General features: G+C 40.4%; 1 protein-coding gene across 1 annotated transcript in view; it reads left to right on the forward strand.

Annotated features, from left to right (window-relative positions):
• Window positions 1-1,064: 1,064 nt before the first annotated feature.
• The window catches only part of DDAH1 (dimethylarginine dimethylaminohydrolase 1), a 163,463-nt gene continuing 140,760 nt past the window's right edge, over window positions 1,065-23,767 (forward strand). Inside the window, exon 1 of the mRNA XM_029948957.1 lies at window positions 1,065-1,188. Within this exon, the coding sequence (XP_029804817.1) occupies window positions 1,066-1,188 (123 nt within the window). The 5' untranslated portion in view covers window position 1,065. The remainder of the gene's footprint in view (window positions 1,189-23,767) is intronic.

The raw sequence follows: 23,767 nt of genomic DNA on the forward strand, positions 1-23,767 counted from the left end.
CTAAATATCTTCTGCCCTATCTCAGCCAACAGTGTTGCTTTTTAGTCACCTAGGCTTGAAACTTTGGTTCCCTCTTGGATTCTTTGCTCTCATCTCCCTGAACCCAATTTAAGCTATATTTTAAGAACATGTTGTTCTGTTCCTATCTTCACTCTGTCTCCTTCTGCCTTCTCTTTCTTCAGGCAGGGATAGTCCAGGCTGTTGGAATAGCACACAGCCTTATTATTTTGCTTTTGGTAAGGTTGTCCAGAAGTATTTTGTGGCCATACTTTTTTTTCTTCCTCATTTTTTCTCTTCCTCTGGATTCTTTCCCTTTTCTGCACTGAATAACCATTTGAACTTTATTCACAAAGATCACTAAATCTTTTTCTACACAAATACATTTCTCAAAACCTAAATATATACTAACGTGTTTAGAATGGCCTGTATAACATGTCTAGTTAAATAACAGTTATGAGCTGACCATTGTCTATAAGTATTGACATGAAAAAATACATTTCATAGCTGTGTGCTTTATTAGTATAATTTACATCTTCAAATATAGTCAGTAACTTCATATTAGGATATAATTTCAACCAAGATTGATTTAGAAAGCTAAAATTTTGAAGATCGAATAATAGGCTAATGTACATTAAACATATTTCTTAAGTTTTTATACATTTCTAGCAATCAACAGCATATAATTCCAGTTTATATGTAAACTCATCAGAAACACCACTTCAATCTCTAGGACTCATGTCCTCTTTATTTCTGCATATCCTATTAATAAAGAATGAGTAAGGACAGCTTTAGTTTTCTCAGTTTCAACCTTAACGATGTATATGGTAACAATAGCATACTGTGTAACTGTAAAAAAAAAAAATCGAGAAGTTCCTTATGTGTTTACTTGGAAAGATCTCTGTTATAAACTGAGTATTTCTCCCTCCCATCCCCACTGATATGTTGAAGACTTAACCCTGAATGTTACGGCAGTGTTTGGGGAGTAATTAGGGTTAGATGAGGTCATAAAGATGGGCTCAGGGTGGGATCACTGCTTTTATCACAGATGCTGGGAGGCTGGGAGACATGCCGCTCTCTTTGCCTGGTGAGGACACAGTGAGGAGGTGGCCGTCTGCAAGCCAGGGAGAGAGCTCTCACCAGAATCCAACCACTCTGCCACCCTGCCTCAGATTTCCAGTCTCCAGAACTGTGAGAAAATAAACTTCTGTTGTTTAAGCTATCTAATCTATGGGGCATTGTTATGGCCACCCAACTTATTAATACAATCTTCAAGATTTATTTGTAGGTAGGGAAAAAGGGCGTAAAAAGAGTGTACTTGTTGGGGTGAAAGAACAGAAAAGAATCTGTACTTGTACTGCTTTGTATTTACATTCTAAAAGTCTTAGGAATAAATGAGAAACTAATAATGTCAGTTACTTTTTGGGGGTATAGGAACTTGACAGATAGAGGATAAGGTGGAAAGGAGACGTTGCTATATATTCTTCTATATGTTTTGATCCTTGAACTATGTGAATGTGCCACCACTTCAAAAAATTAAGTAAATAAAATTTATTTTAAAATAATACCAAAACCATTTGGAAAAACAAATTATATTGGAATAACAAAAATATCGATTATATTGAAAGAAAATTGCTGATTAGCAGAATAATCATGGCAGAAGTTGACATTTAAAGATGAAAGAATGTGAGCAGTTATATTAAAGTGCTTTCTCAGGCAGTTATTTAATAATTGCTGTGATGATGTAGACAGTTCTGGCTGTCTACAGTCCTTTCCTGGGATCTGCATTGCTTGCTGACAGCAACAGAGCTTGAAGTGCCCCACATAGCATGCATGTTGGCCGCGGGTTCTCAAGTACTGTCTCGGTAATGTCCAGATTGTCTCTCTGGGATTAAAGCCTTCTTCAGCTTCCCTCAGTTGGTGGTCCTGTATCCAAGGACAACTCCTGAGAAAAGGACTAAGCCATTCAATTGAAAGAGCCAGTGTCTCTTCTGTGGACAATGATGTAACTTCTTTTACAACTTACCTTGGGCAATTAAATATCCAGTTGTTCTACGGACATTACAGCATGCTACCCCCAAGTGTTGTCCTTAAATGTAATAATGGAATTCTGGTCATTTCATTGCTTTTAACTTCCGCCAAAGATTTCTTCTTCATTGGTCATCTAGCCTATCTCTTTATCTGCATTGACTCTGTTTTTTAAGGAAGCTCTGTGCCTAATGTGAAGCTTGAACTCATGACCCTGAGATTAAGAGTCACATGCTCTACTGCCTGAGCCAGCCGGGCACTTTCCCCCTTCCCCATTGACTCATTTTGAGCTGTTCTGTCATGACCCCAAAGTGCCTTTATTTCTGTCCCCACACCTTCATAAATGTCATTTCCATTGCCTAGACTACCCTTCTATTTGTTTCTGTTGATGAAGGTCCCCTAAATAGAGTTGACTGTTTTTCTTGACATCACCGTAAGTTTTTGAACAACAATAATATTTTCTATGTGCTTTTGACTTCTTGTCAGATTCAAGGGGCCACAGCATATTCATTTTATATCCCCAAGGCTGGCATCCAGTAGGCATGTGATGGTTGAGTGAATGAATAAATATACACTCTGGCCGAAATGCTAAAGACAAAAATATCATAGTAGCCTATAATAAAATCCTAACCAAGGCTTAGGGAAAATACCTTACGGGAGGATTCTAACTCTCTGCACTGCAATTGTGTTATTCAGGTCCTGATTGACTTATAAGAGCTGAATTCTGTCAGGACCATTTTTCCATGAGTCTTTTGCAGGAGAGTGGGGGAGCTTTTGATTTTGTGGATATTTTGTATGTTTTGAAAACTCTGCTGGGCATCCCCCTCCTAAGGCATCTCTTTGAGGATTTCCTCTATTTAAGAGCATTTTATATCTAACATTTTAAAGTATAGTTGACAGCTCTCAATCCAGTGGATTTTCATCCTTATCTCCAGAAAACCACATTTTGTATGTTTTGTGGCAGAGTAAGTTATGCATCTATAGAAGTCACCCCGTGGCAGTGAGCCTTTGGATACAAGGCTCAGCTCTACATTTGCTTGAGAGAGAGTAAGAGTGACAGCAAGGTGATCTTTGTCACTTTGTAGTAGGTATCTTTCTCATGCAACTTTCTCAACGATACTTTTTTTTAATTTAATTTAATTTTTTTTTTGAGAGAGACAGAGTGTGAGTGGGTGGGGGCAGAGAGAGAGGGAGACACAGGCTCTGGCGCAGGCTCCAGGCTCTGTCAGCACAAAGCCTGACACGGGGCTCGAACCCACGAACCGTGAGATCATGACTTGAGCTGAAGCCGGACGCTCAACTGACTGAGCCACCCAGGTGCCCCTCAGTGATACTCTTTTAAAATATTGTGAAATTTGCAGAAAACAAACCATTAATATTTTCTATCTGAAAGAATTCACTTGCCATGTTTTGGAGGGTTTCAGCTGTGTCAATAAGGCACTAGGGAGAAAGATACTAGAATTAGGCCCATTATCTTTTGTTAATTCAGTTTATCCTGAACAAAGTAAATTAAATGCTTGAACTCCAGCTATAAACATGGCTTGTATAAACATGGCCTCATAATAATTTGTTTTCAAAGTTCATTGACTTTTAAGTATCTTACTGATGCTGCTGCTAAAATGTGTCCATTTATATAGCTAATATATTGGCATTTGTTTTCTATAGTATCTTGAGATCTAATGTATGGCATGATGAGTGTAGTTAATAAAACTGTATTGCATACTGAAAATTTGCTAAGAGAGTAGATTTCAGGTGTTCTCGCCACACACACACACACACACACAAAAGAATACGTGTTTGGGGGTGCCTAGGTGATTCAATCAGTGGAGCATCCAACTTCGGCTCAGGTCATGATCTCACCATTTGTTAGTTTGAGCCCCACATGGGGTTCTGTGCTGACAGCTTGGAGCCTGAAGCTTCGGATTCTTTGTCTCCCTCTCTCTCTGATCCTCCCTGACTTGCGTACTTGCACTCGCTTGCTCTCTCTCTCTCTCTCTCAAAAATAAATAAACTTTAAAAAAATTATTAAAAGAAAATGTGTTTGGAGATTAACATTTTAATCAGCTTGACTATAATAATTATTTCACTATGTATATTTATATCAAACATGTTGTACTCTTTATATACAATCATTATTATAATTTTTGGGGGGGGAGAGAGAAAGAGAGCATGAGCAGGATAGAGCAGCAGAGGAGGGGAGAGAGAGAATCTTAAGCAGGCTCCACTCTCAGTGCGGAGCTCAACACAGGATTTGATGTCACAACCCGGGGATCATGACCTGAGCCTAAATCAAGAGACTGACACGCAGCCAACGCAGCCATCCACGCGCCCCTATACAATCATTATTTTTTTAAAAACAAGATTTGCAGTAGATTGAATGCAGAAGATAGGAGAATCCAGCTGTCCTCCATTTTGCAAAAATGTACAATAATTCCACACAATATATATTTTTTGTTTTGGAGATTACGGTTATTTTTTCATAAAAATACATTATTTGTGTTCACTTAAAAGAATCCAAAACATTTTCTATAGCAATGAGCACCAGTGAAGTCTGAGTTCAATATACATTTGAGCACAGTCCTTACACTTTTCTCCGTATAAATAGCACATTTGTTCTTAGTGACATGTGGCTGAAGGCAAAACTTAAATCCAACAGAATTTGCTAGGCCTTAGTTCTGATGCCATTTCCTGCAACCTCTGGATAGAAAAATGACAGGAGTCTTGGAATATTTCTCCCACTCCAGAATTTTAGCTATTTTGCAGTCACCAAATCTGCAAAATCTCCAGATTTTCCCTCCTCCAGGAAAGAGAGTCTTAATTAAATAATTAATTAAGCCTTTTAAAAAACCAGCTGTTCCCTGTAGGTTGCTTTTATAATTCTCTCTACACTCATCAACTAAAGGTCTACTAAATGAACTGCCTCATTTGTTCTCAATATAACATTTTACCTCTTTAATTCATGCAGTTGTTTACTATGTAACTCATGTGTCTCTGTTGTCATCATCTGTTCAATGCCATGGGTCCCAGAAGACCCAAGTATCCTTAATTTATTTTCTGTGCAATCTAAACAGCATTATATATTAAACAGGTAATAATTATGTTTATTGTGAATATGATGAAGACAGGAAGCTATAGTAGCCTTATAAAATATGAAATATGAACATGAAAATGGAAACTTATTGAAGCTCTAATGCTTTTAATAGTGTAGTGTATCAGTTGTTCAGAAGAATTTAGTATTATGTGAAAACATTGATGAAAATTTTCAAAATAGCCAACTTCCAATGACTCATAGGGTATGTGCCCCCTAAGTTGCCTGTCTTTGCCCTACGGCCATGTTTCCTTTTTTTTTTTTAATGTTTTTTATTTGTTACTTTTGGGAGAGAGACAGCGCAAGCAGGGGAGGGTCAGAGAGAGACGGAGATACATAATCTGAAGCAGGCTCCAGGCTCTGAGCTAGATGTCAGCACAGAACCCAATGTGGGGCTTGAACCCATGAACCGTGAGACCACGACCTGAGCCGAAGCCAGACGCTTAACCTACTGAGCCACCCAGGTGCCCCCATATTTCCCTTTTTGTGATTCCAGCCAGAGGCTGAGAAGGCATACAGGAGGTCAAATCAATGAATTCTCTAAATAGTGATAGTCCTGGTAGTAATGTTACTCAAAGAGAGGCGCCTGGGTGACTCAGTTGGTTAAGCATCTGACTTCGGCTCAGGTCATGATCTCACAGTTCATGAGTTCGAGTCCCGTGTTAGGCTCTGTGCTGACAGCTGAGAGTCTGGAGCCTGCTTCAGATTCTGTGTTTCTCTCTCTCTCTCTCTCTCTTTCTCTCTCTCTCTGCCCCTCCCCCACTCAAGCTCTGTCTCTCTTTCACTCTCAAAAATAAACATTAAAAAAATAATGTTACTCAAAGAGAAGGTGGTAATGATTGCTAAATCATTATTTTGAAGGATTATTGTAGAATTTAGACCTTGATGGTCAACTGGCATTAATAAACCAACATTCATTGAATGCATGGTTGGTAGAAACATGGAGAAATTTTTTTTTCTGTCAGAGGTCTTGTATGACAAGTCTGACTGTGGAAGATCTTGTATCCACAGGAGAAAATCAAATAGTTCATCTTGATGAACTAGCTGAGCTGGGAGGAGTAAGCCTTAGAAGTCCAATGCGCTATCCATTGTGCTATGGAGCCACCTGGAGCAAGCCTTAAAGACAAAAGCTGGTTTTTTTTAAGGCTGAAGGATTTAACCTTTGTTCTAGTCCTCTTTGTCAGCAAGAAAACTGTTAAGGTTGTTTTCAAATGAATCCTCATCGGCATTTTCCCCCCAAAACTGCTTATCTGTCACTTCATAGAAATCGCTACTTGTCCTCAGTAGTATGCAGTATTAGCTCAGACATTGCACACAATTCATTATATATCACAGAAGTTGAAAAAAACCCATATTATATATAATACCAAGTAATAATATAATAATATAATATGAAATAATATAATATATAATATAACATGATATAATATGATAATTTCCCCTGAACTGGCTATGTATCAATAAACTCAGCAGGATTAGAGTTAAGGTCTAAAATCGTAGCCATTTTGTCACTTAGCTGCCATTGTTCTTCCAAGAAAGATTAGGAAATATTTGGCTTAGAGAAAACCTTTAAAAATTACTGAGAAATGCATTTTTGCCAGCTCTATTAATGTTACTTCTACTTGGAACATCCTATTTCTTCACATTTTTTAGATGTTTATAAAGTGTGTTTATGATAACATTTATTTCACCCTTAAAACAACCTCAGACCTGTTAAGCACATGTGACTTCAAGGCCCAGAATTACAGCAATTTCACTCCTGGAGTACGTGTATCTGTGATCCGATTTGATCACATGGTCTAACAGTGAATCAAAATCAATTTTATGAGTCCTGCAATCAGAACAAGCCCTGGGCCTAACGAACGTGGGCCAGACAAGTAGAGAGGCAGCACACTGCGCATGGGCTGCGGTTCTGAGTCCCCACATTTCCCATCCAGGTCCGCAATCTGCAAATCAGAATTCCAAATGGTTTTGGGAAGCAGGACTTTTTTTTTTTTAATTTGTAATTTATTTTTGATACAGAGAGAGACAGAGCATGAGAGGGGGAGGGGTAGAGAGAGGAGACACAGAACCGGAAGCAGGCTCCAGGCTCTGAGCTAGCTGTCAGCACAGAGCCTGACGCAGGGCTCGAACCCACGAACGTGAGATCTGACCTGAGCCGAAGTCAGAGGCTTAACCAACTGAGCCACCCAGGCGCCCCAGCAGGACTTTTTAGTAACAAATTTGGTGGCCTAGACTGACTAGAAGCCTTATAGTCCTTATTCTAATAATGCCACCTCACTAAATGGGAGTATCAATATGCTAGATTATGTAGTGCTGGCCCAGGCTAGTAGGGGTGTTATGTAAATGCTTATACTCACATTACCTTTCTAACCCCCCCCAAAAAAAACAAAAAGTCTGAGTTTTGAAACATATCTGGCACCAAAGATTTCTATAAGGAATTGTGAGCTGTACCTTTCCTTACAGTGCTAAAGACTTTAACACAAAATCATTGTGGGCCATAGCTGTTAAGCCTTCCCTCACCTGGGTATGTGGGTGGTTAGTTGTTCTCATAACATCTTATACAAAACTAACACTTAACATACTAATGGTTTGTTTTCAATCTGGTATCTCCTGGACTAGACCAACAACTCTTTCAGAGAGAAACTGCCTTTGAAAAATAATGTTTATTTTCTGATTATAACACAAGTGTGTGCTCAATGAAAATTTGGGAAGTACATAAACATATACAGAAAATAAAAATAACATATAATCCCACATGTTAAGGACAAAGCTCCTATCATATTTCATTATGGTTTTATTCTATGCACATTTTTAAAAATAAAACTGGATCATATTAAAGCATTTTCTTTCCCCTCTTCCCCAGTTTTATTGATATAACTAGCATACGGCTACGTGCAGGTTTAAGATGTATGGCGTAATGACATATGTACAGATTGGGAAGTGACTGACTGCCCACAACCAAGTTTCATTAATGTCCATAATAGATGGATTATTTTCAAAAGCTTTATTTCTAGTGGCTGCAAGGTGTCCCATAGGTCTAGAGAACCATGATTTACTTAACTACTGCCTTATTGAAGGGCTTCCTACTCGTTCCCAGTTTTTTAAATGAAGAGACCAACTGTCTCTTTCTTTCTTTTTCTTTTCTTTTCTTTTATTTTTTTTTTAGAGACAGAGACAGCGTGAGCAGGGGAGGGTCAGAGAGAGGGAGACACAGAATCCGAAGCGGGCTCCAGGCTCTGAGCTAGCTGTTAGCACAGAGCCCGACACAGGGCTTGAACCCACAATCGTGAGAGCATGACCTGAACCGAAGCCAGACACTCAACCGACTGAGCCACCCAGGCGTCCCTATTTCTTTTCTTTCTTTCTTTTTTAACATTTATTATTTTTGAGACACAGAGAGTGTAAGCAGGGGAGAGGCAGAGATGCGCACGCACGTGCGCACACACACACACACACACACACACACACACACACACACAGTATCTGAAGCAGGCTCCAGGCTCTGAGCTGGCAGCACAGAGCCCAACGTGGGGCTCAAACCCATGAACAGTGAGATCATGACCTGAGCTGAGGTCAGTTGCCTAATCAACTGAGTCACCCATGCACCCTAGAGAAGCTGTTTCTTTCTGTTTTTATTTTTATTTATAGTTTATTTTTGAGATAGAAGCAGAGCACAAGTTGGGGAGCGGCAGAGTGAGAGGGAAACACAGAATCCGAAACAGACTCCAGGCTTCAAGCTGTCAGCACGGAATCTGACACGGGGCTTGAACTCATGAACCGTGAGATCATGACCTGAGCTGAAGTCAGACACTTAACCGACTGAGTCACCCAGGCGCCCCTACAGAGGCTGTTTCTTAAGCAGATTATTAGGCACAGTGCCTAGCACTTCATCACTCAGTAAGAAAGTATTGAATTGATTAAAGCTATTTACATCTACTAAGATCCTAGCACAAATCGGCTTATTGGGTTTAATTAGACACTTAGGAGGAATCTGAAAGAATGAACTCCAGCAGCAACTATATCTTGATTATGAAGGGGGCAGTTTAAGCCTGACTGAGAAGGGCAGTGCAGGGATGGGAGTTGCTAACAGTGTGTGGTGTGGGGAGAGAGAGCTTTGAAGAACTTCTAAGATGACTTTGGGCGATGTCACAGTTTGACCTACTGATGGAAGTGTTGACCTATCCACAATGGTTTCATTCTCCCATGCTTGTCAACAAGTAGCTGTTTTGTCACGTGTTTGTTTTCTAATTGCTTGCAGTTGTTCCTTTGAGGGGAGACATGTGCTCTTTGAATTTAATTGAATGTCTGCTTTAGAATAATGTGACAAGGAAATAGCATCTTCTTAGATTCCAGTATGTGTTAAGATGGGTATAGTCATTTCTGGAAATTCCCAAATCAGATCTATGTGATGTCTTCCAGGAAATGTAATTAGGCCAGCCCAACTGGACTCTCCCCCAAGCAAAGTCAAGCAGATGGAAGCTGGAAGCACCATTTTCACTCTAACTTGATTGAGACAAGACCCAACAAACTGAACTTGCAACATTTGATTGGTGGTGTTTTGATGATGTTCACAGGGGCCCCTCCAGAATGCCTGTTCCCATAGCATCTAGAACAAACACTGCCTCTTTTGATTTGGGGCCAAACTCACTCTACTTTCAGACTATGTGAAAATTGTCATAATACCCAATAAGCAATTAATGGTGCAAATACTGGGGCATCTGGGTTGTTGAGTCGGTTAAGCATCCAGCTCTTGGTTTTGATCTCACAGTTCATGAGTTTGAGCCCATCATCGGGCTCCATGCTGACAGTGCAGAGCCTGCTTGGGATTCTCCCTCTCCCTCTGCCCCTTCCCTGCTTACACGTTCTGTCTCTCTCAAATAAATAAATAAACTTTAAAAAAATGGTGCAAGTACTAGTTATGGTAATACTAGTGTTCAACAAATTTTTTAGTTTAATTTAATTAAGCGTTTTATTTCCTTCTAGTGTTTTTTATAAAAGAAAAACAGGAGGGAGGAAAAATAGTATCAGTTATTAACTACTTAAAGCTTTTCAGTTGCCTCAGGCTATAGCAAACCATGATTTTTTTTTTCTTTACATTTATTTATTTTTGAGAAACAGAGACAGAGCACAAGTTGGGGAAGGGCAGAGAGCGAAGGAGACACAGAATCCAAAGCAGGCTCCAGGCTCCGAGCTGTCAGCACAGCACGGGGCTTGAACTCACAAACGGTGAGATCATGACCTGAGCCAAAGTTGGACGCTCAACTGAGCCACCCAGGTGCCCCGCCATGAATCTTTTAAAAGCAAAATGCTGGGGTGCCTGAGTGGCTCCATCAGTTAAGCAACCAGCTCTTAGTTTTGGCTCAGATAACGATCTTGAGGTTTGTAAGATCGAGCCCCATGTAGGACTCTGCACTGACTGCTCTGAGCCTACTTGAGAGTGTCTCTCTCTCTCTCTCCTTCTCTCTCTGACCCTCCCCCACTCATGCTCTTGAGCTCATGCACTCTCTCTCTCAAAATAAATAAACAAACTTGAAAAGAAAGCAAATCACAAAAATTTTTTTAATGTTTTATTTATTTTTGATACAGAGAGACAGAGCATGAGAGGGAGAGGGGCAGAGAGAGAAGGAGACACAGAACCAGAAGCAGGCTCCAGGCTCTGAGCTAGCTGTCAGCACAGAGCCTGACATGGGGCTCAAACCCACGAACGTGAGATCTGACCTGAGCCGAAGTCGGAGGCTTAACTGACTGAGCCTCCCAGGTGCCCCGCAAAGTACAAATTAAAGATAAAAATTATGTTTAAATTTTCAAAAGTCAATGGAAATATAATTCCTTTTAAAGGGTATTTGCTTTCACCATATTCCTTTGAATAAATATTATGAAGTAATATAAAACTATATAGAATACAATATTATAGAGTGATATAAATCCTGAAGACTGTTCCCCAAAATGTTGGCACATTCGTCATCAGTTGACAATCCTCAGTCTTTCCTGACAATGCCCAGCCTCTTCCCCTGAACTCCTCCTTACCAGTCAATGACCATTTCTGATGAGGATCAGAATATTACAGTGAGCCAGTCAATATGATAAGGCTCAAGAAACATGAAGTCAAAACTAAGGATACAACTGAAAGGATAATCCTTAACGTTAATAGGATGTCAGAAGAAGTTCTTTGCAAAGAGTAAATTAGGGTTGAAACATCTTTCTTTGCTTCTTAAATACGCATAAAAATATAGTTCTGGTTTTTCTATATAATATATTTGTCTCCTTTCCCCCTAAAATGATGTAGCTATCAGGTGACGTATACCCAGGGTGGGGGGAGGGAGTGTTTTCCAATGTAATCTTCTTGCTTTTGTTTTTCTTTCTGTATTTTTGAAAAAATTCTTTCTTTAGAGGCCTAATTTTTTTCTACTTGAGTTGGCAGATGACATAGCTAATTAATTTTTTCTCAGTTGTAATAAGCACATCAAAAGTAATTTAAGAACTGAACAGAGAATTGAAGCCCACATGTTAGGATATAAAAGCATAAAATATACTAGACTATCAAATTATTGATGATCTGTGCAGCATTTTATACTGATGCATATATTGATTTGCTGGAATGTTTAAATAATTCTTAGGAAAATTGAATAAGTAGCTACACATATGACCAGTGTGAACACAAAGTTCCATTTTTCTCTAGCTTTCACATAGAAATTGAAATATATACATTATAAACGGAGATAGTAGTGTGATTCATGAATCACATTTAGAGTTAGATAATCTTGGCATGAGTTAGTCTTGATTTACATTTAGTTATTTATTATAATTTTTTATAATAGTTTATTGTCAAGCTGTATGTATTTATTATACAACACCGAGTGCTCATCCCAACAAGTCCCCTCCATCCCCATCACCCATGTTCCCCTCTCCCCCACCCCCTTGATTTACATTTAAACTATACTTGTATCTGTGATACCATCAGGATGTATTATATTTTCTGCAGATAATGTTTTCTTAGGGTGATTTTTCATGCTGATTTCTCTGAGTCTCTGATGCCTTTCATGTAAGGCATCATTAGGTTTGTAGGGAATGCTTTTCTAGTTGTAAAAGGCTATAACAGAAGCCTGAAGGTAGGTTGCAAATCATTGGCAAACTCCCCATTTTGGGAAACACACATGGTGGGGCCCTTACCTTGTATGAGTCTCTCAGCTGGGCCCTGACATTCAGTTTCCTCACTTTTAAAGTGAGTTAACACTATCACCCACATTCCAGCTGTAGTACATGGATTTCTTTTCTAGTTCCTCAAACACATTAAGCTCCTTCTCACTTTCTGTCATTGCTAACATGATCCCTTAGTTTGGAATGTTCTCTCTAATCTTAGTTCATACTTCCCCATCCTTCAAGTCTCAACTCAAAAGTCACCTCCTCAGGGGAATCTTTCTTGTTCCCCCAGATACATGGAATTTCTGTCATTATATGTTCAGGGTACTCAATCCTTTGCCTGTATAGCACTTAGTTTATAAGTTTTTAATTATATGATTGATCAATAGTTATCTTCCCTGGTGGACAGTCGTAGTGTTTAACACTAGGTCAGTATATAGTGCTAATTGTACAAATAAATCTATATGCACAGACCCTGATTTTAATTCAGAAAGTGAGCAAAGCTTCAGGAAATTGAAAGCAAATTCCCTGTAAAAGTTATATAAATACTTTACTGGAATAACAGAACTTGGAGAATAAAAGTGTGGCTGATTAATTATGGGTGCTCCTTCCATCAAGAGGTAGTGTCTATTTCTTTTCTGTTTGATCTGGACAGGTCTGTGACAGCTCTGACCTATACAGGATGACAGAAATGATACCATGCTAGTCTCATGTGCAGCCCTTAATGTTGGAAGTCATTTTCTGAACTCACTAAGTTGAGAAAAACTCCTTATGAGGTAAGACGGGTTTGCATTATTTTTGTTTGAGCACTGACCCCCAAGGCACCTTGTTGACTGGTATCAGGAGTGACTTGCCCCCTTATCCTAAAATATGCTAGTTGCACCTTGTGAAGGAACTTATAAGAATTTCTTCTTTTGTGTTTATGGGAGCAAATATTACATTTCATGAGAAACTTGTTTTACTTCCCCTCAAGAAAACAGGCTATTGACTGACCCCTGCTCACATATAACTAACTTTTGTTTGTGCTATGCTAAAAACATTGCCTTGTATTTGAATACTGAGGATATCTTCCTTCCCAATATGATAAGCATCTAAATCACCTACAATCACTATTGATAAAGATTAAGCATGGGTCTTCTACCAATCTATGTTCTGGTAAATTTTTACATACCAAAGAATTTGTCATCAGTAATCATTGTCTAAGGCAATTACCACTTCTGTTTTGTACCCCACACATTTTTTCCATAAATAAAACTGCCTCTCAGGTCAGTGCAGAGATGCCTGCCTGGTGATCAGAAAGAAACTCGTGGCTCTCTCATTCCCACCCCCTTTTGCCAACTCTCATCTCTCTTGTTCCAACACCATCCACCCTTCAGGAAACCCTGGACCTGCTGGAGCTGGACTCTGGCACCTCAAATAGCCTACCAGCCTCCTTTTTTCACCTCTAGGAAGACAATTATCAATTAAGAAATGAGATTACTCTGAAACCACCATTCTGTGAAAAGCCCAAGCCACCTGGAGAGGCCCTGGAGGGAGAGACTCAGAAGAGAGAGAGGCCAAACAACACTGAGGCATTGGAGATGTGCGTGAGGAAGCCATCTTGGAAGTACATCCTCCAGCTCCAGCTGCCCCAACCAATTCCACATGGACCAGACATGAACCACCTAGACAAGCCCTTCCCAAATCCGTGACTTCCAAATAATTGGCAAAGTAAAATGATTGTTTCAAGCCACTAAGCTCCAGGATAGTTTGTTATGCAGCAAAAGATAACTGGAACAAAGAATAAGAAAAGTAAATTCATGATGATGAGGAACTGAGGAAAGATGATTCAGAGGAGAAAATATGTAAAGAGTAAAATAAGGGGATGTGTAACAAGCACCTCAGAGGGAAGAGTTCAGGTAATGGAGATGGTGAGGCGCTCCTTAAAAACCACTAGAAGTTTGCAAGCATTTATGCATAATGCAGGTCCCAATTTAAAGGACCTTCTACTATAATTTTATAATGGTGGTGGCAAGTAAAAAGTGTGGAGGAATTATCTGACACCATTTTTTACATGACTTTGTAAGGTTGTCCCTGTACATCATCAAGCATACAGAATATAAACTAGTTTATTTGAAATGCAGTAAATTCTCACCCAATTTTCAATATAAGATGTTTCTTATTTGTCAGGGGAAGTGGGCAACAATTTTGCTGTAGTGAGATTTGGCCCTAGAATGAGTATATAAAGCTTTACCCAACCATGAATAGAATGAGGAAAAGAAAAGGAATAACTTTCATTGAAAGCTAATTATTGTCAGGTTTTGCACATTTTCTTTTCCCTCTTCTCCTTCCCCTTCTTGCTCATCATCACCATCATCACAAAAGCTGATAATATTCCTTTATCAGTGCTTACTGTAAATATATGCTGTAAAGCTTTTTTATGTGGATCATCTCAGTCTTTTAACACCATAGTGTAGGTGTCCATATTCAATTTATATATTAAAAACTCAAAGCTCTGTGTGTTAAGTTGATTGATCAGGATTGTATAGAAGGCAAAGAGCATTTGAATACTGACACTAAACCAGTGAGGACAGGGAGCATATGTGTCATATTTGTTTGAGATAGTTTTTTTTAATGTTTATTTATTTATTTTGAGAGAGAGTGCAAGCAGGGAAGGGGTAGAGAGGGAGAGGGAGAGAGAATCCCAAGTAGGTTGTGTGCCTCCACGTCCAGAGCCTGATGTGGGGGCTCAATCCCATGAACCATGGGAATGTGACCAGAGCTGAGATCAAGAGTCAGACGCTTAACCAACCGAGTGACCAAGGCACACACCCCTAAGAAAATTTTACCTCTTAATACCTGTCTATGATGAGTATTACCATTCCTGTTTTGCATACAAGAATCTGAGGGTCAGAAAGTTTAAGCAAACTGTGCAAGATCACACAGCTCTAACAGAGTCAGATTCAAACTCAGACCATGAACTCTACTACTTACTGCACAGCAAGTAGCAGGCATTTGGAGCAAAAGAATTTTAAATTCTTGGAGCTGAAACAGGGCCTGGTATAATCCTCTTATTTTATAAGAACTGAAAACCATTTGTATGAAGGTGGGCTGATGAGAATACGGAGTGGCGCATGCTATCCATTGCTTTAAATAAGCCATTCTCTAGACACCTGAATTGAGGACTCAGCAATGAAGATGTGTCCATCTGCCAAGAGCTCCTCAACTAGCAAGTAATACAGCATTCTGATGGAGTGAAAATGGATACGGGTTTACCTGTATCCATCCAGCCTAGGGAGTTCAGGGAAGTCTTCTTATTGGGGGTGATGCCTCCACTGAGTCTTAATGGAGGATTAAGAGCTACCCAGGTAGGGATAGGATCAAGCACATTCCAGGTGTGAGAACACCAAGTACAGAGAGGCCCATTTAAAACAAAGGATGGGCAAGTGACCGGAATGAGGATGCAGAAGGGGTGTCTTGCAGGCCATGAAAAAACATTTGGACTGAATTCTGAGAATAGGAGTAGCCACTGGAGGATTTAAGCAAGAGACTTGTGGTCAGATTTGCAATTTAGAAATACCACTCTGGATAGGACTGTTGGAATAATCCAGTAGACCAATAATTATATTCTGGACTAGGTGGTGGCAGAGTAACTGGAGAGACATGGGTGGATTTTGAGCCATTTTAGGAAGACTGATCTGTCAGAATATGATGATTGATTAAATGTGGAAGCGAAGGGAAAAGTTAAGCTAAGGATAATGTTCAGATTATTGGCTTGAGCAGCTCTCTGAGTGAATGAAAGGGGAGAAGGATCCTGGGAGGAACATGATGAATTCAGGGGTGGGACTTTGGATTCCTGTGGGACAGCCAAACAGGGTTATCTTCTAGGCAGTTCTGGTGCTCAGTAGAGATCGCAGGACCAGAAATGAAGGTTTGGGCATTGTTGGCATTGAGAAGATATTTGAGTCACGGGCATAGATTATTTTACCCACAGGAGGGAGCATGTAAAGTTGGAGGAAAATAGAGTGAGGCCAGACAAGTTTGGGAAACACCAACATTTAAAAGCAGTGGAACAGAAAAAGAAGGAGGAGGAGAAGGAGAGGATGAAGAGAAAAGGAGGAGGAGAAGCAGCAGCAGCTGGGAGAGAGCAGTACCACTGATGCAGAAGAGGAAGCAGGAAGGAGAACTTCTAGGACATGTGTGTTCTGATGCAATGCTAAAACAGGTGTGGACGGATTCCCCAAGAGCAAACATGACAATTCCCTGGAATCATAGCACTTGAAGTTCATTACTCTTCATAAGGAAATGAAGCAACTTCATTTTATAAGGAAATGCAGGGGGCTTATCAAAGCCCTGGAGTGTGTGTGTGTGTGTGTGTGTGTGTGTGTGTGTGTGTGTGTAACAATTTCAACCAGAGAAATGCTTTTCTTTTCTTGAACACTTAGATTGCCTAAAATTTGGGGCACCTGGGTGGCTCAGCCGGTTAAGTGTCTGGCTTCGGCTCAGGTCATGATCTCACAGTTCGTGGGTTCGAGCCCTGCATTGGGCTCTGTGCTGACAGCTAGCTCAGAGCCTGGAGCCTGCTTCAGATTCTGTGTTTCCCTCTCTCTCTGACCCTCCCCTGCTCATGCTGTCTCTCTCTGTCTCTCAAAAATTAAAAAAAAAAATTAAAAACATAAAAAAAGATTGTCTAAAATTTGAAAAGGCTTTTCTCACAATCTCTTTCTCTCCCCACAAGCATACATTTAAGTATGAAATAACCATACAAAATAGTTCTGGAAAGACGAAGTTGCAGAAAGCTCTAAGAAACTGAAAATAAAAGGAATTATACAAGTTCAGGGGCATGGGAACCTTTGTAAATCATCATAATACATCACCACTTGTTCAGACTCAGTACATTTATGTAGTATTCTGTGCTATTGAGGATACTTCGATTATCTCATTAGCATGTGGTTGTAATGAAGTAGATGACCTGGCATCAATGGTTTATTACGCTGCTAAGAGAAAATAATAAACAGCATAAAAGAGGAATTTAAAGGGTTACAGAGGTTTAGAAAGGGGAAATGTTGCTTGTATGGAATAAAGTAGGGAGAAGAAATAGTAGAGCTTTAAAGAGCCAAGGGCACCTATTGGATGTTTACAGTATTCTGGTTACCGAGGTAAGCACTTTATATGTTATCTCATTTGAAAGTCTTGGGTATTCAAATGCCTGGCATGAGAACCAAAGAGCTATTAATATTAGTGGTTATCATTCATTGAATTCCTCCTGGTGCTGGTCCCAATAAGACCCTTTGTATGTGCTGTCACATTTCAGCCTCGAAACAAGCAAGAGATTAAGGTATTATAACTCCCACTTTACACATAACTCCCATTTACATATAAGTTTAAGTGAGTCACCCAAGAAAGCTCCCTGGTAAAAAAAAACAAATGGCATAATCAACTAAGAATTTTGAAGAGAATGTTTAATAACGAAAATGTCTTTAGAGGTGTAGGCAGGTTAAAGACAACCACTAAGGGATGTTGAGTTACCCAGGGACTAGCAAAAATGGGAAGTCATTACCAACTCCAGATGTAAATAATTTGAAGAACACTATTAGGCAGTTCAGCTGACCTGCAGCAAATTAGCTGCTTCTTTCTAGAACTTGGGAGTTAGGAATTCTAGCTTTGCTGCTTTCATCGTCAGCTTTACATTAAACACGTGATAGTTGTTATGTTGGATGGTCATGCTATGCTGGATTCCTTCTGCAGCTCCTCTGATCAACATTTGCAATTCCAGGAAACACTTTGAAAAACTGGAGAAAGTGAATGGCCCCAAACCCAGTCTCCTTATACACTGAATATTGCCAAATGCTCTTTCTGAAAATGCTGAATTGACCTTTTTTTTAATCTTGTTTTTAAAAAGTATTCAATGTCGTGTGCTTAAAAGTGGGTTTTAAAATGTGTGCTGTCTACTACTTCCATGTAAGTAGTTATCAGAACCCAGTCAGGAGCTGGAATCACTCAGAAGGGGCCACCAGACAGAAGCTATGATTATAGATGTGTGTGGATGGTACAGGACCATGGACAATCAGGAAGAGAGTGGGAGGAATCAATATATATGTTGACCTCTCTCCTCTTGCTGTCCAGTCTCCTCTAAGTGTCTCCCACTGGCCAAAGCCAACAATAATGGGATCCCAGGTGGTACAGTCCATGAAGGTCAGTCCTCCAGAACTTAGAGCAAGACGGAAAATGATGGAACATGGGTCTAGGGCACACCAAGTTTATACAACTAGAATGCGGGAAGGTCAGGAGCCAAAGTCAGGTTGATCATGCCTTAGTCACTGCTTATATATATATATATTCCTCTACCGTACAGTGCAGGTGCCTGGTAAACATTTGCTTAGGGAATGAATTCCCATATGAAAGTTGAAGAAACTGAAGTTGGGGGGCTACATATCTTGACATTGGAAACCAGAGCCCTGACCACCCAGGAACCATCTCCTAGTCTGTAACTTACTGCCTGCCCACTTGACCAAACATCATTCCCTCTCCCCGAATGTCAAGGAAACTGTAACAATGGGTGCCTTCCACAGTAAACCTTTTCACACCAAATGTAATGATTGTTATGTGGAAACACTCAGGACTTATTCTCAAAAGGCAGACTTATGGTACTTACTTGATCCAGTATTTCTAGCACTGGGATCCACAAGGACACCCTTGAGCCCTCATTCTCTTTTAGAATTCCCAAACACCCATCCCTAATGAAATCTAAATATAGAGTAAAAAAGGACTAAGTCAGGAATGTCTGTTTTAATCCTGAAATAATGGCTATCTAAAATGGACTTCAAATGTAGGTGCCAGAAATATTATCAATAGGAAAGAAAAGTTGCCTTTGAATCAGTGCCCACCCAGAGAACAGAAACAGCTCTAGGCATTTCAAAGGAAGAAATTTAAACAGGGAGTGGTTATGAAAATCTTAAAATGTGCAGAAGAGCAAAAAGAAGTTTGACTATAATAAATCCTACATTCTCATTCATGATTACATCCCCAGTGCCTAGCAGTGTTCCTAGCATGTAGCAAGGGCTCAATCAATATAAACTGAATATATGACTATACTTGTGGGTGAGACTTGGTCTGTCAACCTAGGAAAGCCATGGATTCTATTCAAACGCATTAGGATACCGGTGTGACTCTGATAATTCAGTGAATGTGGATATGTGGTTGGGCCTTTGGTAGGAAATCACATGCAAATCCTTCTGTTCACAACCCGTCAGTAGATAATATTTATTAAACATCTACTAGGTGCTAGGTACTATTCTGGGTACTTTTCTAAGCACCTTGCATTATTAATTTAACCTTCATAATTACCCTGTAATAATGGATTGTTTGTTTCCCATTTTACAGATGAGGATGAAACTGATATAAAGTGTTTTTTTTAAATGTTTATTTATTTATTTTGAAAGAAAAAGAGAGAATGAGGGAAGGGCAGAGAGAGGGAGATAGAAAACGCCAAGTAGGCTCTGTGCAGCTAGCACAGAACTCAATGAAGGACTTGATCTCATATACTGTGAGATCATGCCCTGAGCGGAAATCAAGAGTCAGATGCTTAACCTACTTAGCCACCCAGGCGCCCCAAGAGGTTTTAAGTAACATGTTTAAGGTCATACAGGCAAATAGCAAAACCATGCTTACACCCATAAAGTTTGGCTCCGGAAGCTACACTCAGTCTCCACATCATCTGGCTCTTCATTGCTCGAATGAGGAAAGCTTAGCGTAACATTCTACCTTCATTTCCCATTTTCCCCATTGTGCTCTGAGGCAAAACCCAGCTAGGTGTTTTGCAACCTGTTTCCTCTTCTTTCTGGGCTCAAAGAAAAGTATATTTCATAGTCTTTTCCTGTGATTATGGTAGGGGTGTGACTGAGTTCCAGCCAGAGGAATGTGAGCAGAGGTGATATGTATCACTTCCTGGCCTGGCCAAGTAGCCCTCTCACATATGATGCTGTATGTTTTTTCCCTTTCTTTCAGATTAAGGAAGGTAAGCATGGTGAGCTTGGATGCCATTTTCGAAGTGTTGGAGCCACAAAATGGAAGGAGGCTCAATCCCTGCATGTTTTGGGGAGAAGAATCAGGAACCAGGAACATCTGTATTAGACTTTAAGAAACAAAAGATAAACTTATATTAACTTTGTGCCACTATATTTGTTGGGGTTGCTTGTTGTGGCAGCTAGACTTATCTTAACTAATATATGTGTGAATTGAGCTGATCTGTTATACCTGGAACATGTGTCTGGCTTTTGCACATACTTTTCCTTAGAATCTCATCCCTTTTCCAATTATTCACATCCTAAAAATTATTCAAGGCCTAAACCAAGACCAATCGCCTCTAAGCAGCTCCCTTCCACACCCATCAGTCACAGTGATTTCTCTTTCCTTCAATGCCTATATCACTTTGTTGTCTATGCCTTTCATGTGCCCTTGTCATAGCTTTAATTTTGGATGTCTTGTTTTCCCAGTGAGGCTGTAAGCTCTTCAAGGTCAAGGATCATGTTTTTATGCTTCTTGTATGTCTCTGAAGTATGTAATACAGTGTTGTGCCTTGGGAATTTTCAATAAATATATGTTGGAGGGAGATAAATTTATAAATGTATTAGGCTCAATAAAGTCGGCTTTCCTAAAAACAGTCCTTCATTACTTCAAGCAGGAAGGCATGTAAACTATAATTTACTGGAGTTGGTGTTTTTATTCTTTTCACTGACATATACATTCTAACACTTTTTGACAACTGCTTAGAAGAGACAGAAAGCATGCTTATCAAATTTCAGATGACACAAAACTAAAGGTAATAAATAATGCACAAGATGACAGAATCAAAACTAGGCAAGTGGGAATGAAGCAGATAGCATTTAATAAGGATAGCTACAAGATTAAAATTTTAAAAACCAGCAGCCCAGGGGCACCTGGGTGGCTCAGTCAATGAAGCATTTGACTTTGGCTTAAGTCATGATATCATGAGTTCATGAGTTTGAGCCCCACGCTGGGCTCTGTGCTGACAGCTCAGAGCCTGGAGCCTGTTTTGGATTCCGTCTCCTTCGCTCTCTGCCCCTCCCCCACTCACGCTCTGTCTCTCTTTCAAAAATAAATAAACATTTAAAAAAAAGCCAACAGCTGGATTTCAGTATGGAAGACATAGCTAACAGAAAAAACTTTTAAGTTTTAATTGGCTGCTGGGCAGAATGGTATACAAGACCCCATGCAACGTTAGGCTCAAGGCACTGAGTGGCAAAGTGCTCAGGTTCAAACAGGTGACTGGCATGAATTAAGGTCACTAGATGGACGTCAGTTAGAAGCAGATGCAGCCTTAGTGTTGGATAAAGGGGGGAACCATGTCCCATATTTTAACCTGGGCAACCTCAGGATATGGGTTAGCTTTCAACTGTAGCTTTAGTGGGAATCTCCTAAGGCCACCATTAAGTGATTTCTGACACTAAGCTAGTACCGATTAAGCAGCCTGGGGCCATTAAGAGTTTTGCCTCAGAAGAAGAACCAAGTAGGTCTTAAAGGCTTGTTAGTTTACTTTTGGCTGCACTCTCTTGTGTCAGGGTCAGAGTTGCCCCTCACTTAAGAGCCTTCAGTTTTGAAGCTGAGAAATGCCATGTCATCTGGGTAGAATCAACTCAGCTATGAGACAGGTGAGCGAAGGCAGATCACATCTTCTCCAGGCTCAGCTGGGAGTTGGGACAATCATTACAGGAACCTCAGATCTGCTCCTAGAAACCCACATTTCCTGAAAACTGGGATCAGAATTCTGGCAAGGAGGCTATGGCCTAGGCCTTAGCACTGGATTATTTTAAAAGTGAATGCAATCTTAGTGCTAATAGAAGCCTGGTATCTGGAACAAGGGTCCTGCTGTCATCTGTGCTGGTCACAACACACAGGAAGAATTGTTTCCATTCTGGGTACCGTGATTAAAAGGGATACAGGGGAACAGATGTGTGTCAAAAAGAAGATGATCAGAATGTTAGAAACCAGAGCACTAGTTACTTTTTGGTGGTTCAGGCTCAAGGTCTAGAAGGGGTCATGATGGTGGGTGGGAGGGTGGTGTCAGGCAGCATAGATATTAGAACTGTCTTCAAATAACGTGAACTCCATCTTGTGAAGGAATATTAGCTTATTAGGTAAGGCCAGAAGACAGAATAGGGACCAGTGGATTTTAAGCCCAAAATGAAGATTTTAAGCATATAGCTCTTCAAAAATAGAATACACTTTGTAAGTAAGAGAGGTTTAAAATGTTTTCAGATCTGGGGCACCTGATGCCTCAACTGGTTGAGCATCTGACTTCAGCTCAGGTCAGAATCTCACAGCTCATCAGTTCGAGCTCCACGTGGTTGGGCTCTGTGCTGACAGCTCAAAGCCTGGAGCCTGCTTCAGATTGTGTGAGTCTGTCTCTTTACCCCTCCCCCACTAGCATTCATGTTCTCTCTCTCTCAAAAAGTAAAAAGAATTTTTTTTTAAATAAAGTGCTTTAAGATCTGATGACTTTCATAGATGTTCTAGCTGGAATTCATGACCATTGGGTGGGAAGTTAGAGGATTTCTAAGGTCTCATTCAAATCTACTGTTCAATAATCTAATCAATCTTTAAATTAGAAAGGTGCTGCAGAATATGAGGAAATAAGATTATTACCTGAGTGTTTTTGGAGTCATGGTCTGGTTTTTTGAAGTGGATCTTCCCCTCAAAAGAAACAGAACCCATGGATGTTTTAATCTAAAATATGTAAGAGGAGAAAAATACACAGTAAGTGCCATTAAGAAGAGAAAGACACTCCCTAAGATGTATGGAAAAAGAAACATTCAGCAAATACCATGAGAAATTGCAGGGAGTCTGTACAGGCATGAGGGGAAGGCCAGGGAGAAGGCTAGAAACCTCTTCCAGTGATGAGAAGTTGTGATGCTATGTAGTCTGACGCTGCGCTAGGTGAGCGCTTGTCTGTAGTGGGGAAAGCATGCTAGTGCTTTAAGTGCCCTAGTCTAAGGACCCTGGAGACAAACGCCAGAATCCCATTGTTCGCGACAACAGACTGTCTTTGAAATACTGTGAGTTTCTATGTTTATTATTTTTTTGTTTTGTTTTGGGGCCCATCCTCTTTCTCACAGACGGTAAGAAACACATTCTTTTTTTTAGAATTTCGAGTCTCACCTGGGGTGAGAGGTCATTGGCAGACTTGAGTACGAAGGGAGATTCTCATGCTAGGAACTGGGGGTGCGACCACGTGCTGGGCAACTTGGGACCAAGAGAGTAGGGAGAGAGGGCAAAGTATTTAACCACAAAGGAATCATCCTATCCTTTGCCTCTTGACCGCTCAGAAGCCCTCCAGTCACTCTGCCCAGAGCATTGCACGCTCTCCACGTGCGCCTTGGGGTGGACGGGAGGTGTGCACCTGCGGCGGAATACAGGTAACGTCAGGCCGGGCCCACCGAAGTCCCCCACCTGCGCACAGCTCTCCCGCTCCCCGCCTTCTCCGCCGCCTCCGCGAGCCCACTCCTCGCGCGC

Source organism: Suricata suricatta, chromosome 8, assembly GCF_006229205.1.
Source record: "Suricata suricatta isolate VVHF042 chromosome 8, meerkat_22Aug2017_6uvM2_HiC, whole genome shotgun sequence".
Lineage (NCBI taxonomy): Eukaryota > Metazoa > Chordata > Mammalia > Carnivora > Herpestidae > Suricata > Suricata suricatta.